The 15310-nt window shown below is 53.1% G+C and overlaps 1 protein-coding gene across 11 annotated transcripts in view; it reads left to right on the top strand.

Moving 5' to 3' along the window:
• myo18ab (myosin XVIIIA b) overlaps nucleotides 1-15310 on the top strand; it is a 72037-nt gene that overhangs the window by 32939 nt on the left and 23788 nt on the right. For all 11 annotated transcript variants that reach the window (XM_081699893.1, XM_081699896.1, XM_081699897.1 and 8 more), the window contains 16 exons: nucleotides 148-290; nucleotides 385-485; nucleotides 674-737; nucleotides 853-997; nucleotides 3273-3449; nucleotides 3557-3647; nucleotides 3978-4170; nucleotides 4763-4849; nucleotides 5887-6028; nucleotides 6190-6349; nucleotides 7028-7214; nucleotides 7332-7563; nucleotides 8045-8154; nucleotides 9007-9072; nucleotides 12960-13088; nucleotides 14184-14327. In XM_081699893.1, the coding sequence (XP_081556019.1) occupies nucleotides 148-290; nucleotides 385-485; nucleotides 674-737; nucleotides 853-997; nucleotides 3273-3449; nucleotides 3557-3647; nucleotides 3978-4170; nucleotides 4763-4849; nucleotides 5887-6028; nucleotides 6190-6349; nucleotides 7028-7214; nucleotides 7332-7563; nucleotides 8045-8154; nucleotides 9007-9072; nucleotides 12960-13088; nucleotides 14184-14327 (2171 nt within the window). The remainder of the gene's footprint in view (nucleotides 1-147; nucleotides 291-384; nucleotides 486-673; nucleotides 738-852; nucleotides 998-3272; nucleotides 3450-3556; nucleotides 3648-3977; nucleotides 4171-4762; nucleotides 4850-5886; nucleotides 6029-6189; nucleotides 6350-7027; nucleotides 7215-7331; nucleotides 7564-8044; nucleotides 8155-9006; nucleotides 9073-12959; nucleotides 13089-14183; nucleotides 14328-15310) is intronic.

The raw sequence follows: 15310 nt of genomic DNA on the forward strand, positions 1-15310 counted from the left end.
ATCAGCATATGTTCACCTATCCACGCTGGATTCACGGACCCTTCCTGAGGGTCAGGCAGGGTGCAGGGGTGAGCTAATTAGCTTGTACCGAGCAAACCATTGACTCTGTGTGTGCGCGCGTGTCACGCGTGTGTGTGTGCTTTTCAGCGGAGAAATGGCAGGCAGTCTCTACTATCCTGGAGGGCTTTGGGAACTGTGCCACATCCGTGAACACCAACGCCAGCCGCTTCTCCCAGATTGTGTCGCTGGACTTCGACCAGGCGGGCCAGGTGGCCTCGGCCTCCATCCAGGTAAGCGTCTGAGCCGTGTGCTATAGAGGAAGGGCCAGGCGGGGCCCGGGGCCGCCGCGCTGCCTGTAACCGCTGCACTCTGCTGCTCGTGCAGACCATGCTGCTGGAGAGACTACGGGTGAGCAGACGGCCCGAGGCCGAGTCCACCTTCAATGTCTTTTACTACCTTATGGCTGGAGCAGAAAGCACTCTCAGGTGAGTGTGTGTGTGTGTGTGTGTGTGTGTGTGAGTATCTGAGTAATTACAGACTCGAGCAGCTAGTGATGTTAGCCCTCACCGTTTGTCTGCACTGTCCGCTGTCTGAGAGCTTTTGCTGTAGAAAAGGTTGCAGGGATAACTTCTCGCCCTCAAGTCACAGCGGGTCCTTTCTCTGTCTCCCACAGGACTGAGCTGCATTTCAACCACTTTGCTGAGACTAACACGTTTGGAATCGCGCCTCAGACAAAGGTAGCGCCCTGCTGTGTGAGGCTTTTACCAAAGCCCTGTCATAATCAAATCAATCAATTCACAGTGTGTGTGTGTGTGTGTGTGTGTGTGTGTGTGTGTGTGTGTGTGTGTGTAGCCTGAGGACAAGCAGAGGGCAGCACAGCAGTTCACTAAGCTGCAGGCGGCTCTGAAGGTGCTGGGGATCTGTGCTGATGAGCAGAAGGCTCTCTGGCTGATTCTGGGGGCCATATACCACCTGGGTGCCGCAGGGGCCACCAAAGGTAAACTCAAAGTGGTGTGTGTGTGTGTGTGTGGTGGGGGGGGGGGGGGGGGGGGTCGGTACAGCCTAATTCATTCTGTAATTCTGATAGGGGTATTTTAGACTCCGTTATGACCCACACCAGCCGACGGCAGTTACACCAGCGTGCGCAGATCTGATCTAGGGCCTGCAAACTGCATGCCATGCCCTAGCCTAGCTGCATCTACGCACTCCAGAACCTGGGCGCCCGAGAACCGTAGAACCGGCCTTAACGAGAGGGAGGGCTCGGAGGAGCCAACGGAGCCGGTTTCTGCCAGCTTTACTGCGCCCGTGCGGAGCCGCAGAGCAGCGGCCCTGTGTAAGGAGGCCTTATTTATGGCCTCCTCTACTCCCTCCCCTCCTCCTGCAGCCGAGGATGGATGGTAATAAAGTCCTTTATCGCGGGGCAGCACTGGCAGTTAGCGTGCCGTCCTCCTGCTTTGTTTTACTGCGCTGCGTTTGGGTCTGCCCACACTCCTGACACACAACTCTGTCTGTGTACACTGGCCCCGGTCCACACCGTCTGTGCCTGTCTGCTGGTCCTCAACGGACGACGGGTGCCGCTTCCATCCTGTCTCCGCCTTGGCCCCTCCACCCGAAAATACCAACCGACTCCCAGAGGCACCTGGAACCTCCTGTCTGTCACTGTTTGCATGACCGTTGTTGCAATTATCTGATAAGAGTGCTGACAGTTTTTTTAGGACCTCAAATATTTTACTAAACATGTCCTGTAGGTGGTGCTGTTACCCTTCTGTGCACGTTCCCACTGTCTAAGAGAGAGAACAAGCTGGTATTTAAACTAGACTCAATAGAGACGTGGGCGATGTGGACCGGTGCATGGGAGATACGCACGCACGCACGCACGCACGCAAGTTCTGCAATGAGAGTTTATGTTTAGGTGTGATATTGAGTACCTGCCCACGAAGCTGCCTTCTGTTGTCACACAACGATTGCTATTTGTGTGTGTGTGTGTGTGTGTGTATTCTTTTCTTTTTTCTTCTCACTGCGTATTAAAACACATTAATATAACCTGTTTTGCTCATATTTTAACCACCTCTTTTCTACTTGCATGCCGCATGCCGCTCAATGCAGAGACTGATGAAGGTAAAAAGAAAGACACCCACACACCTCCCAAATCAAACTTTTCTTTAGTCCAGTGTGTGTGTGTGTTGGGTGTGTGTGTGTGTGTGTGTGTGTGTGTGTGTGTGGTGTGGTGTGGTGTGTGTGTTGGGTGTGTGGTGTGTGTGTTGGGTGTGTGGTGTGTGTGTTGGGTGTGTGTGTGTGTGTGTGTGTGTGTGTGTTGTGGTGTGTTAACGCCTTTATCTCGGCTGCCAGACAATTTCATTTGCATTTTTATTGTTTCCTGCCTTTCTTCTTGCGCCTCTTGTTGCCACTGCACAGGTACCTCCCTGACTGCCTACAAGCTGGCATGGCGTGTGTGTGCGTGTGTGTGTGTGTGTGTGTGTGGGGGGGGGATACTTTGTTGTCTTTTTAAAGCTCCGCCACTTTGATGACCCTCCCCCCCTCCACGTTTCCGTGTTGTTGCCTTTGCAGTCCTGCGGTGCTTTCCTCTTGCTCGCTTCCAAAGCGAGACGGAGAGCCCGGCTGCTGCTACGGCTTCAGCGCTCAGCAGCCATGTCCTGCAGGGGGCGCCATCTGGGCTTCCCCCTCTCCCTGCGCAGCTCACTGGGAAAGCGAGGGCTGCGTTAGCAACCTCCTGCCAACGGTTGCCTTTGTGAAGAGTTTCTGTGCTGGGAAAGTCGTCTTTCTGAAGCAGACACGTTTTCTGTGATGTCTGAGCGTCAGAACTGCTTTCGGACTTGAAAACGCTGGAGCGCGTGGGGGTGGGGGGTTGGGGGGGGGTCCGCTGGCGCTGGCGGGTCTGCGCAGGAGAGCGGCTCGAACAGAAGGGTCAGATGAACTTCGAATCTAACAAACAAATCTAACAAAGCCACAGTCAAGGCAAGAGCATTGAAAGAGCTGCTTCAGAAACAAACGCTGCTTCAGATAGAAATGTCACTCACTGACATAAATATTCCATTTAATTAAAAAAAAATAAAATCCTGTGATGTTCTTTTTTTGAACATTGTGCTACCTCACCCTCTTTAAAGCTCCCTCTGATCACAGAAAACCAAACCTGTCATACTATAAAGAGACGAGTAGTGGCAGAGGGTGTAGCGCTTGCCCCGCACCGCCTGCACCTCCACACGCTGACCTGCACCTCCACCCGCCGACTAACTCGCGTGTCTCCCTGGCAGCCGGCCGGAAGCAGTTTGCACGCCACGAATGGGCCCAGAAGGCTGCCTACCTCCTGGGCTGCTCCCTGGAGGAGTTGTCCTCCTCCATCTTCAAGCACCAGCCCAAAGGCACCATGCAGAGGTCCACCTCGTTCCGGCAGGGACCCGAGGACGCCGGCGCGGCTGGAGACAACTCAGGTGGGCCCCCGTCTCGCTCTCAAGCCGCGCTCCGCGGTGCCCCCCAGCTGGTCATTTGCGCTGTTGCCGTGAGTGGCTTGAGCTAAACGCCGTGTCGGTGATCGCAGGTCCGAAGATTACGGCGCTGGAGTGTCTGGAGGCCATGGCTGCAGGGCTGTACACAGAGCTCTTCACCCTCCTCATCTCCCTCATCAACCGGTCAGCTCCGCCTCTTTCTCCGCCCCCTTCTTGCTTCCTCAGATAGAGTGTAACTTAACTGAATGCAGCTGTAGCTGTGTCCGCATGGGCTTACGGGCTGTCCTCTTTAAACTTTGAGTCGCTTTTGTTTATTTATCTATACGCAATCTAAAAGGCGAGTTTGCGCTGCCTGTAACCTCATTGTTGTGGAAGGCCGCGGGTTCGAGTGCCAACACGAGTTTAGTGACAGCCGGGCCAAGCACCGGAACACCGTAGCCGCAAGCTCGGCGTCCGCTCGCCAACGCTGGCAGGGCCGCCGATGAACTGCCGTGTGCGTGCGCTGTGTTTCAGGGCCCTGAAGTCCAGCCAGCACTCGTTGTGCTCACTGCTCATCGTGGACACACCGGGCTTCCAGAACCCCCGTTTGTCCCGGCGACCTCGCGGCGCCTCCTTCGAGGAGCTGTGCCATAACTATGCGCAGGAGCGTCTGCAGGCGCTCTTCCACGAGCGAGCATGCGCCCAGGAGCTAGAGCGCTACAAGGAGGTGCGTACGGTCCGCGCAGGGAGAGGCGCCACGTGGGCGGGGCCCAAAACAAACCCAGTGTTTCTCCTTAACCTGTCACTGTTCCCTGAACGATCATGCAGAATTTAGCGAAATTTGTTTTATATAGTGAATTATAAAAATCTTAGCCACAAATGATTTGTACCGTTTATTCCTGGGAAGGTGTTTTGTTAGATTTGCTGTGATTATATGTGCTTGCCTTGTGACAAAAGTCTTTTTCATAGATTAAGATTACTTCTTGATTAAAAGCTTGGTGCTTTGATCTACTCTAAAACAGGGAGCTGTCCCTCTTTGATTTAATCTGAAGTAAGACCTTTTGGGTAAAAAACTAAATCCACCCAAAGTCTGGAATCGAAGGCCATGTCTGAACCGTAAGTTCCAGCAGTCAGACGGCCACTTTCTGAAATAGCTTTCATGCAGTAAAGCCTTTTGGTCACAGGCCAAGTCACTGAAAACCAAAATAACCCTTCATCTCTGCTACTGCCTTTTTTTTAAAACTAGTTTCAAATCTGCAACACGAAGATCAGTGGTGTCATAATCATAGTGGACTAATAACTCCTCTGTCCCTGTTTAGGAGAACATAGAGCTCGCATTAGATGACATAGAGTCCAGTACGTCATTGTCTGTAGCAGCTATAGACCAGGCGTCGACCCAAGCGCTGGTAAGCTCCTCACCCTCCCAGTTCTTCTGCCTGCCTTTTGGTTCCAGATCAGATCCCAGATCAGTTCCCACACCTCCCTCCTGCATGCCATCACTTCCTGCTTTACATGCAGACGGTGTAATCTGCCTTTTAGAATTCTGTGCTTGGTCACATTGTGGGCTGGAGAGGCACGTTTTTCCCCTTCAATTGAATGAATGTGTAGTGAAAGCCACTCCACCAGCTTTTACAACAAGCAGAGCTCATTTAAGGTGACGGCCGCCGCCGAGTGGAATACACCTGCTGGTGGTTCATGCCCTCCTGCAGTGGCTGATCTAATAGGGACCTTTGTGTGCGTGTGTGTGTGGGGGGGGGAGTTCCTCTCTCCTCCTCCTCCTCCCACTTTCAGAAACACAGCCACACACAAACGTTAATATGTTTAGTTTGGTGTGTGTAGGCAGGGACAGAAACGTGTTTTAATTACCAGAACGTCTCTGTAACTTGCTCGGAAGTGCACTGAGAACGCAGTAGTGAGCTGTGATGTCAGCAGCAGGCCCACAGAAGCTCATTAGCTCAGTTGTGTTTCAGAATGTTCCTGTCCAGGCCGCCAGTTCTAAACAAGTGCGCGGCACCCTCTGTGGGTAGTCTGAAGAACTCTGCTCAAATAAAGCCTTTATCCCCTGAACTCTACCGCTGCTCTCGACCAATCGCACGTGAGCTTGTGGGAAGCGTTGGGGTCGCGCTATGAAGTGATGCGCTGTGAGAAAAGGCAGGGCAGAGTGCTGTTGCCTCTAATTGCTTAAGTGGACAGGCTGAGTGTGGATCTGAGGCGCGTCCGCCCCACGGCTCTGGAGCCCCTCTTTATCATCACGCTTTAATGAGGACTCCAAGGCTAACAGCTGGTCTGTCAGTCCGCACTGTAGCTTTGGAGGGCTGTTGTGAGGCCCGTACTCCCGGTCCTCACTGAAAGAGTGCTGTGTGGATTCATGTCTGTGAATGACTGTGTGTGTCTATGCGTGCGTGTGTCTGTGCGTGTGTGTGTGTGTGTGTGTGTGTGTCAGGTGAGGACTCTGGCGAGGACAGACGAGGCGCGGGGTTTGCTCTGGCTGATGGAGGAGGAGGCGCTGCAGCCAGGAAGCTCCGAGGACACCCTGCTGGAGCGCCTGTTCACTTACTATGGCCCTGCTGAGGGAGAGGTCAAAGGTCAGCACCCTCTCTTTCTCTCACACACGCATACACAAAAGAACACACATCCATCTCTCTCTCACACACACACACACACACACACACACACGCAGAGATGTGCTCTCGCGTGGGCACCACATGACCCACATCCAAAGCCGTGGCCCCCCCTCCCCTCTCAGGCCCCTGCCTGCTGCTGAAGAGCGAGAAGCCGCATCACTTCCTGCTGGGTCACAGTCATGGGACGGAGTGGGTGGAGTACGACGCGCGGGGTTGGCTGAGCTACGCCAAGCAGAACCCCGCCTCCCAAAACGCAGCCACTCTGCTACAGGACTCTCAGAAGTAGGACACGCCCTCAAATCCCCCTCAGATTTCAAACAAGGAGACCTTTAGAATTTGTATTAAAACAAACAGAACATTTTTCCTTCTGCTAGAATTATTTTTAGGTCTCCTTGCTGAGAATTTTTTTCTCTTAAGAATTGATTGGACAGTAAACGCCCTCACCGTTCACACTGGTATATAAAGAGCTAACTGTCTTCCAGGGGCAGTTTACTGTAGACGCGTGTAGACAGCACATCTCTTGTTACGTGTAACTTGTCAGCCACTCTGTAGTCTATTTGTCACTGGTCACTTTTAGTAGACCATTACTAATTGGGAATTGTTTGAGTGGCAGACCTCATCACGCCATCAACACTGTACTTGCATCATTCTGAGTTTTCAGCTAGTGCAGGTTTTACCAGTGCATCAGGCACAGCCGCATCGCTGGGTGTTTGAGGTATCTGTCACTCCTGACTGAGAGCAGTCCGCCACCCAGGCGTTTTGTGCCAGTGATCCCGTGGGCAGAAACGGACAACAGAGATTGTTAGAAGATGGCTAACGTACGCTGCGCGTGGCAACAGATGGGCTGTAAGCTAGAACCATGTACTGAGATGTTTCTAATGACGTAGGTGGGGAGAGCATGTCTGCAATGGCGCGGGTCAGTTTGTGTGCCCGTTTGATCTTGTGTGACCCGCCCCTCAGGAAAAGCATCAGCGGGCTGTTTGTGGGTCGCGTGGGCGGGGCCACCGTGCTGTCGGGCTCCATCGCCGGGCTGGAGGGCGGCTCCCAGCTGGCCGTGCGGCGGGCCACCAGCATGCGCAAGACCTTCACCACGGGCATGGCCGCCGTCAAGAAGAGGTCCCAGTGCATCCAGATCAAGCTGCAAGTGGTCCGTTTCACGGCATTTTCAGACGCGTCATGCGAGAACATCCCAAGCACGGTGCTGAGGGCATAAAAACGGCTGAATAACCGACGTGGGCGTGGCTTGTTTGTCAAACCCCCGCAGGATGCATTGATCGACACGGTGAGGCGGTCACGGGTGCACTTTGTGCACTGCCTGCTGCCCAAGTCAGAGGCTGCGGGGACGGAGCCACGGATGATGGGAGGGGCCTCGCCCCGCGAGGCCGACGCCCACGGGGAGAGCTGTGACGCCGGCCTCATGCAGCTGGACGTGGGGCTGCTCCGTGCCCAGCTCCGGGGCTCCAAGCTGCTCGACGCCCTGCGGATTTACCGCCAAGGTAGGCCAGGAGGCTAGGCGGCGGCGTCCTGTGGGCGTGGCCTGCCCCTTTTTGTCTAGGACAGTCTGCGGGCAGCTTTCAGCCAAGCCTTTTATGAACGGCTCAGTCTCTGCGTTTCTTTTCAAGGCCGGGCTAACCTTGAGAAGGTTTGATTCATTTATTTTGTTTGCTTCTGACCCTCACAGATTGTGCGCACTGGACCAAGTGTCCTTGTATTTAGAGGCATCTGTGAGTTTAATTCATGTTGTTGTATACTCCACTGTAAAACTGTGCAGCAGCCTAACGTAGCATTGGAGGTGCTTAAAAGACAAAACCCTGCCTGGGCCATGGCTGCCTTGTCCTTGAGTTGAGCTGGCAGCAGCTCTCTCTCTCTCTCTCTCTCTCTCTCTCTCTCTCTCTCTCTCTGTGTGTGCATCCCTGCCAGGCTTGTAAAGTTTGCCTGTAAACCTGCCCACCCTCTGCCTCTCGTCCCTCCTCCAAGGTTACCCTGATCACATGGTGTTCTCCGAGTTCCGGCGCCGCTTCGACGTGTTGGCTCCCCACCTGAGCAAGAAGCTCGGCCGCAACTACGTCGTGACGGACGAGAAGAGGGTGAGTCACAAGGCCGTGTGAGCGCGCGTTCTCACACATGCTGGTGTGTCCTTGGGATTGGGGGCGTGGAACTGCGCTGCTGTGTTACGGCCGCTGTAGCTCCGCCCTCGGCACGCCGTTCTGGATCTGTCTCCGCATTTAAACAAGCCAGCGCTGGCCCTCACCGGTGTGGCCTCGCTAAATGAGGCATTTGTGCCAGGGCAGAGGGGGCGGGGCTATTATGCTGATGAGCTCAGGGAAGATAACAGGCATTACCTTCAGCATGTGCACGGTCTGTGGGAGGAGGAGTTTTCAGTGTTCCTGAATATGATGATTAGATGTGGAGGTTTACAGTGCTTCAGCTGCTCTCTGGGCAGATGGCCTTCACGGTGAGACCTGTGGCCCCTCAGCTGCTCTACAGTGCCCCACTGTGGCCCCTGAGCCTTCAGGCTCCAGGCTGTCGACAGGCGGCCTTCCACAAAGCGAGCTTTCGTAGGTGACCGCAGCGAAGAGTCAGGACGGTGAGATGGTATTTCTGGCTGAGAGTACCCAAGGGATATGAACACAGAGAGGGAGGGCCCCGTCAACATACTGTTGTCATGGAGCTTTGTTGTGCTCTGACATTGTGTTTGTGTTGTGTGTGTGTGTGTGCATTTGTGTATGTATGTGTGTGTATGTGTTCTCTGTGCTCTGAGGCAGATGGTATATTGACTTTCTGCTCTGTGTGTGTGTGTGTACATGTGCTCTGAGGTGAATGCTATATTGACTTTCTGTGCTCATTTCTCGGTGTGTGTGTGTGTGTGTGTGTGTGTGTGTGTGTGTGTGTGTGTGTGTGTGTGTGTGTGTGTGTGTGCGTGTGTGTGCGTGCTTCAGGCTGTGGAGGAGCTACTGGAGTCTCTGGAGCTGGAGAAGAGCAGCTATCACATGGGCCTGAGCAGGGTGAGTAGTGTCTTTCTAAAACAGATCACGCACATGCAAAGGCTCGCGCGCACACACACACACACACACACACACACACAAACACAAACAAACACACATGCATGCACGCACACAGGCTTTTACATTGTTTATTATATTTCTAGTAAGTTTGTTCAAAAAACAGCTTTAAAAATAACTCCACTTATCAAATCCTCAGCAGTATCACAAAAGTTTAGATCCCGCCTTTCAAGTGTGTATTTTCAGTAGTGACATTAATCTTCAGGTAGGATGAATTCACATGTTTTAAGCCAGCCCATATTACGGATCAGCGTCTGGAGTATAGAGCCTATATACTGAGCCTGCTGTCATAAGGCATCAGTTTGCAGCAGACACTCTCAATTCCGTTTAGATTACCGAGTCGTTTCATTCCCTCTTAAGCCACTCAGACAGGCTGATTCCCACAGTTTCCCAGTGGAAACGATTGGGGGAAGGTCAAAAGGTCACTGAAATATCAGTGTGTGTTTCTGTTTCCGCTTGAGCTGTGGATGCCGTTGTCGTTATAATACTGGAACCTTGTAGCTCTCCCAACTGCAAGGCCGTGTTTGCCGCGCCGGATAAGCGCACGTGGCCTTGACGAGGCTTTGGAAGCTTCTACTAGAGCCTCTCCCCCGCGCTCCGAGCTGAAACCGCAGCCTCCACCTTTCCGGGAAGGCGGGGCCTTGGCAGGCGACGCCTCTCTGCTCTGGGCTTCCCTGCCTTTGGCGAGTGCCCGCGAACAGCAGTCGTGTGGCCCAGCGTCCAGGAAAGGGGACCAGCGAGGGGACATGTGCCGGGGACATGGGGAAGCCCTGCCTCTGCGTGAAAGCGGGTCTTAGCTCAACTCCTACAACGTAACGGACCTCGGGCCAAAATAACGCAAGCAGTGTGTTAAGCAGCCAGCGCAGGAAGAACCAGAACCCGGCCGATGCTGGGTCACCTCGAGGTCAATGGCAGTCTTCGGCCGATAATTGATATTATAGAATATTGCAATAATTTTAATTAGTGCCAATATAAAGCGAAGTATCACTGTGATGCTCTCTATCACATACCACTGCAGCATGATTTTTATAATGGCTTTTCCTCCCTTTTAATCTTTCCCTTTGTACAAGCATTCTAACGTATGGTTGCTTTAAACATTTATACAATAGAAAAGACTGCATTTAATTCTAAGACATACAAATACAATATCGCTAATTAACTATATATATAAACGTGGACTTTCAGTCTGCCAAAGAATGCTGGGTTACGTGCCAGTGAAGCACAGGAGATCTTGTCCAGAAGAAAGATGCCGACGCACAAGTTTGACAATATTTCGGTTTCCAACCAAACAAACACATTTGACTTGTTTAGGTGTTAACTGTGTTATGTAAAATAAAAATAAAATCTCTGTCTGATGCCCACCGAATTTTAATTGCTCTTGTCAGCGTGTTGGCATGGATGGCTGAAAAGTTAAACGGGTATTGTCAAAAATCCAACTATTGTACACAAATCAAAACCAGTTTTTATCCTGTAATATTGTTTTGTTTTTTTTTTCCCCCAGAGTTAAGATTCACTGTCTTTCACTCTTCCTTGCTCTCCCAGTGAGGTACAGCAGATCACTTATGCAGTGTAGCGGCTCCGAGAAAACGGCCACATTTGCAACAAGATAATAATATTGTTTTTCGCTCTAATCCCGGTGACGCTAATTGATGTGTAGATTTCTCAGCTAGACCCACTATCGCTCAGGCCTGGTGTGCTGCATGGATTTGTTATTGGTGGAGAGGGGTCGGAGGGCACTGCAGTAGCCCCTGTGGCAGGAGCTGTGGGCTGGAGCTCCTCGGTGCCGGGCCCTGGCGGAGAGAGCCGGAATTTAACCTCGTGATATTCGCCCAGTCGCTTGGCCACTCCGCCCTGTCAGCTTCCGTTTGGCTCGGTTCTTTACTTCTTACCGGGAGACAAAATGCCGCCTTCTCCTCTCTCCGCTGGGCTTTGTTTATCCTCACACATATCGTTCCCGGGGGGTTGGGGTCGTGGCCGCAGCGACAGATGCCTCTATGGCAGGCATAACAAAGCCTTTCTGCTCCGATGGCTGCGCTGACCTTCAGCTGTCTGTACACGATGGCACGGCCCACTGCACCCGTTCCACGCAGCCTGCCAATCGCTGACCCCAACGTCAACCCCAACCTGTGTTGCTCGGTGGTTTCATCAGCATTCCTGAACGTGGCTGTCAGCAGTCCGTAACTATACAGCGTCCTCTAAGAAACATTTCAGGATGATGGGATTTGCTATAATGGTCTCTTACCTTCTCTTTGGCAGTGCAGAACGCAGTTAGAATCTTAGGGAAATGAAAAAAAAACTGGGGACAAACGAAGAAATGGCACCAGCCTTTTTATTGAGTTAAAAACAGTTTTTGTCTTTAGTGTGATGCAACACACTGCAATTAATCGTATTCTCAATATTCAGGTGTGCGTTGAGTGTAATGAGAGTAAATTAGACGTTGTGATGCGCTGTTCAGCACGGAGGAAGGCGGGTCTCGCACGCATCAGTCGTCATTCTCACACTGCGCCGTGATTCAGCTGAAAAGGTGTGATCGCTGTTGCCTTCATCTGACAGTAGCTAAAAAAAGCTCTGTAAGAGTATGTCTTGAGGCCCAGCTGAACCTGGGGCAGGGGGGCTGCTAGTCTGTAAACAACCCAGCGTAAGTCTGGACAGAAGAAAGCACGGAAGGAAGTCTTTGTTAGGTTGTCGTCTGCAGAACGTCTTCGCTAGCATTGGGAAAGGATGCTCAGTTTGTCTCTGCTCTCCTCCTGAGCTGAAGAACATCTACCTTATGATGTTTTATCTGAGTGTGGAGAGTGTGTGTAAGTGTGAGAGTGTGAGTGTGTTAGTGCTCATATTCACTGGCCCCTAGACAACTTCTCCAGCTCACAGGCAACACACTGAGAAGCTCCACTCTGTTGCGTGGGGGGCTCTGGCTGGGAGAGCGCCTAGTAAACGTGCTGTGGTTTATGCTCCCCCGCAGCGCGGTGAGGGTGGGAGCGTAGGTGGGGTAGGGAGCCCAACGCCACAGGCTCCGGCTCGGCCATGGCCAGCACCGATCAATATGGCATCTTTCCATAACCCCTGCACCAGGGCAGTGCACGCACGCTGGCCGTAATCGGCTCAAAGACGGCCCTTCGCCTTTGATCTGACGAGCAAGATGGCGCTGTGTAGCGGGCGCGGGATAAAAGCGCGTGATCACCAGGCGACCGATGCCGTCGGCGCAAATCTTGAGTAATTGAATCCGCAGGTGCTCAGGACTTCTCCAGCGGCCTCGCTCGCCCTGAGCTCCCGCCACACTACCCCTGTAAACAAGGCTTCCTGCGCCAATTAGTTCTGATAGTGTGCTAATGAGGTTAGTATGCTGATAGTATGCTAATGAGGGTAGTATGCTGGTGGTATGCTAATGAGGTTAGTATGCTGATGGTATGCTAATGCGGTTAGGGTGTGGGGAGAGGATGGTGAGAAGAAGAGAGCTGGGGGCTGTCTGCTTTCTCTTGGCCCTGATTACAGAGGAAATAAACGAGGAAGGCTCTTCCACACCCACACGGGTCCGCCTCCATCCCACAGGCCTGTCTCAGTGGAAAATTCCGGCTCAAGCAGGTCCTTGATATGAAACGGGCTGGCTTCTCGCGTGCGAAGGGAAGTGGGAAAGAAAACCGATTCACTAGCATTAGTGTATTCATCACTGCAGTTTTGTTTATTTTATATAGTGTTTTTACATTTCATGCAGTTCATATTAAAAGAGCTTAGGGGGCGTGTAGAGGTGTACGGTGCCTGTACGCTTGTGCAGCGGTTCCGGCTGCTCGCCGAGCCTCATGACGAGCCTCACCCCTCCGCCCTGTGTGCAGGTGTTGTTCAGGGCGGGCGTGCTGGCCAAACTGGAAGAGCGCAGGGACCTGCAGACCCGCCGCAACCTCACGCTCTTCCAGGCGGCGTGCAGGGGCTTCATCTCCCGGCAGGCCTTCAAGAAGAGGAAGGTGAGTCCCGTTACGTCCTTTATCTTTCAGGCCTTGCTCTTTAGCGCCTACAATTATAGAGGTCATTTGGATTTGACCTTTTATACTTAACACTTATTTAAAACTTGCATTTAATACTGCATAATCGCTGAGCCATTAATTCCATAGACACAGGCCTGCAACGTTTTTTCATTACATTAAGTTGCACACATGATGCACTCTTGATGGGGGCTAAAATTCAGGTTCGTTCTGCCGTTGCTCTCCAGGCGAGAGCCCACCAACACCAACCTCCCCCCCCCCCCCCCCCATCAACTGGATTTTCCACAAGTACATCAGATTGTCATCCATCAGCCCATGACAAATCCCACTGCCTCTGCCCCATCAACTGCTTAACTGACATATAGCGATCTACCTGCCTGTCTCCATTCCTCCAGCTGGTTTAACTCGTTGGTTTGGTGCCTGTGGGGTGGCATGTAGGACCCCTGCTGTGAATCAGCTGTGTACTTGATGGAGAGCTTGTGGACGGTGTTACTGCACGCTCCACCTGGCCGCCAGTGGTTTGCGCCGGCTCTCAGAGAGCACCTGCGGACGCCACTCACTCCATCCCACTCCTGCCCCCTGCGTGTCTGGATGTGGCCAGAGCCGAGCATATGCTGGCCAGGGGCTGTTAGTCTACAGACAGACAGTTGGAAATCTCATAAGGTTTTAGAAATAGCTGCCAAGCCTTATTGACATGGGACTTGAGCTCCTCTGGGTTATTGAGACCTGCGTCTGTGACGGCGGCGCTGGGTTCTGTAGTCTGCACTTCTTCGCCCGAGAGCTTATTGTGTGCGAGGCACGCGCCCGCGAGCCCCCGGACACTGGCACTAACGAGGCTTCTGGACATGGCGCAGGCCCCAAGCCTGGACCACTGTGGCGGCTGCTCTCTGATGCTGACTGGGAGCCTTTCAGAGGCACTTCCCTGCGATTGTCCTGCCCGGCTGTTCCCTGCGTTCCAGGGCCGGATTTGGTGGCTGCTCACTCCCCTGGCATTCCCGGGCCTCTCTCCACACTGCTTCGGCCGCCGTCCTGCCTCGCGTGGGTCCAGGGTCTCACCCGCACGCTGCTCTGTTGCAGATCCAGGACCTGGCCATCCGCTGCATCCAGAAGAACATCAAGAAGAACCGCGGCGTGAAGGACTGGCCCTGGTGGAAGCTCTTCACCACTGTGAGGCCCCTCATCGAGGTGCAGCTCACCGAGGAGCAGATCCGCGGCAAAGACGTACGTCAGGCCAGCGTGTGCTCTCTCTCTCTCTCTCTCTCTCGTGCTCTCTCTCTCTCTCTCTTGCTCTCTCTTTCTCCCCTTCTGTGTGTCTTGTGCCCTCTCATCTTTCTTTATCTCTTTTTCTCTATCTCGTCCTCTCTCTCTCTCTCGCTCATCTTGGATCGGTGTTATGTTTCTCCTGTTCTCTCCCCCCTGACTCTCAGTCTCTGCCCCTCTGCTCGTATGCGTCTGTCTCTCGTTCTGTGATGTCGCCTCTAGCCACTCCAGACACTCTAAGTCAGTAAGTCTTGTCCCCAGTTTGGCTGGTGATGGCGACGGAGCCGGGAGTAAATCCTGTGTCCGCTCCTCCGGCGCCGGCCCAGCCGCTCCTTGACGCGTGCAGGCTCTTGCCTCCGCTGCGTTGGCTCAGTCCCATCGTTGGTGGAAGAGTGTGTGCGCATGCATGCGCGGGCCTTACATTACCTGTGTAATTTTGGCCTGCCAGCTCTTTGAGCTGGCCCAAATACTGGATCAAACACAGCTTCTCTTCTAACTGAGGACTGCGTTGGCAAGGATCCACAGTGCTTGGTGTGTGTGTGTGTGTGTGTGTGTGTGTGTGTCGTGCACATGTGTATGCATGCGTGTTTGTGTGGGGAACGTCCTGCGCATGGCGAACTCTTCTCCAGAGACAGGACCGGGAGCCGAGTGTGCTTCAGATTCTGCCAAGGTAATGAGGGTGGAGGTGGGATTGGGAAGAGGCGGGGCTGCAGGCAAGACCGAGCCCACATGCTGAGGAAAGGGGTGGAGCTACCTCTCAGAGCGTCTTCCTCATGCTGTCTCACCTCACCCGTCTCTCATGATGTTCTCTGCCAGGCTTCAGAATTGTCCTTTGAAATCAGCTGCCCGTCTGTCTGTGTCCTGTCTGTCTGACTGTGAGCTTTCTGTCGGAGTGTCTTATGACTGTCTCCTGTCAATTCCTACATGTCTCCCCTCTCTGTGTG

The sequence above is a fragment of the Electrophorus electricus genome, chromosome 17, assembly GCF_041902795.1.
Source record: "Electrophorus electricus isolate QZ-2024a chromosome 17, ASM4190279v1, whole genome shotgun sequence".
In the NCBI taxonomy this organism is placed as follows: domain Eukaryota; kingdom Metazoa; phylum Chordata; class Actinopteri; order Gymnotiformes; family Gymnotidae; genus Electrophorus; species Electrophorus electricus.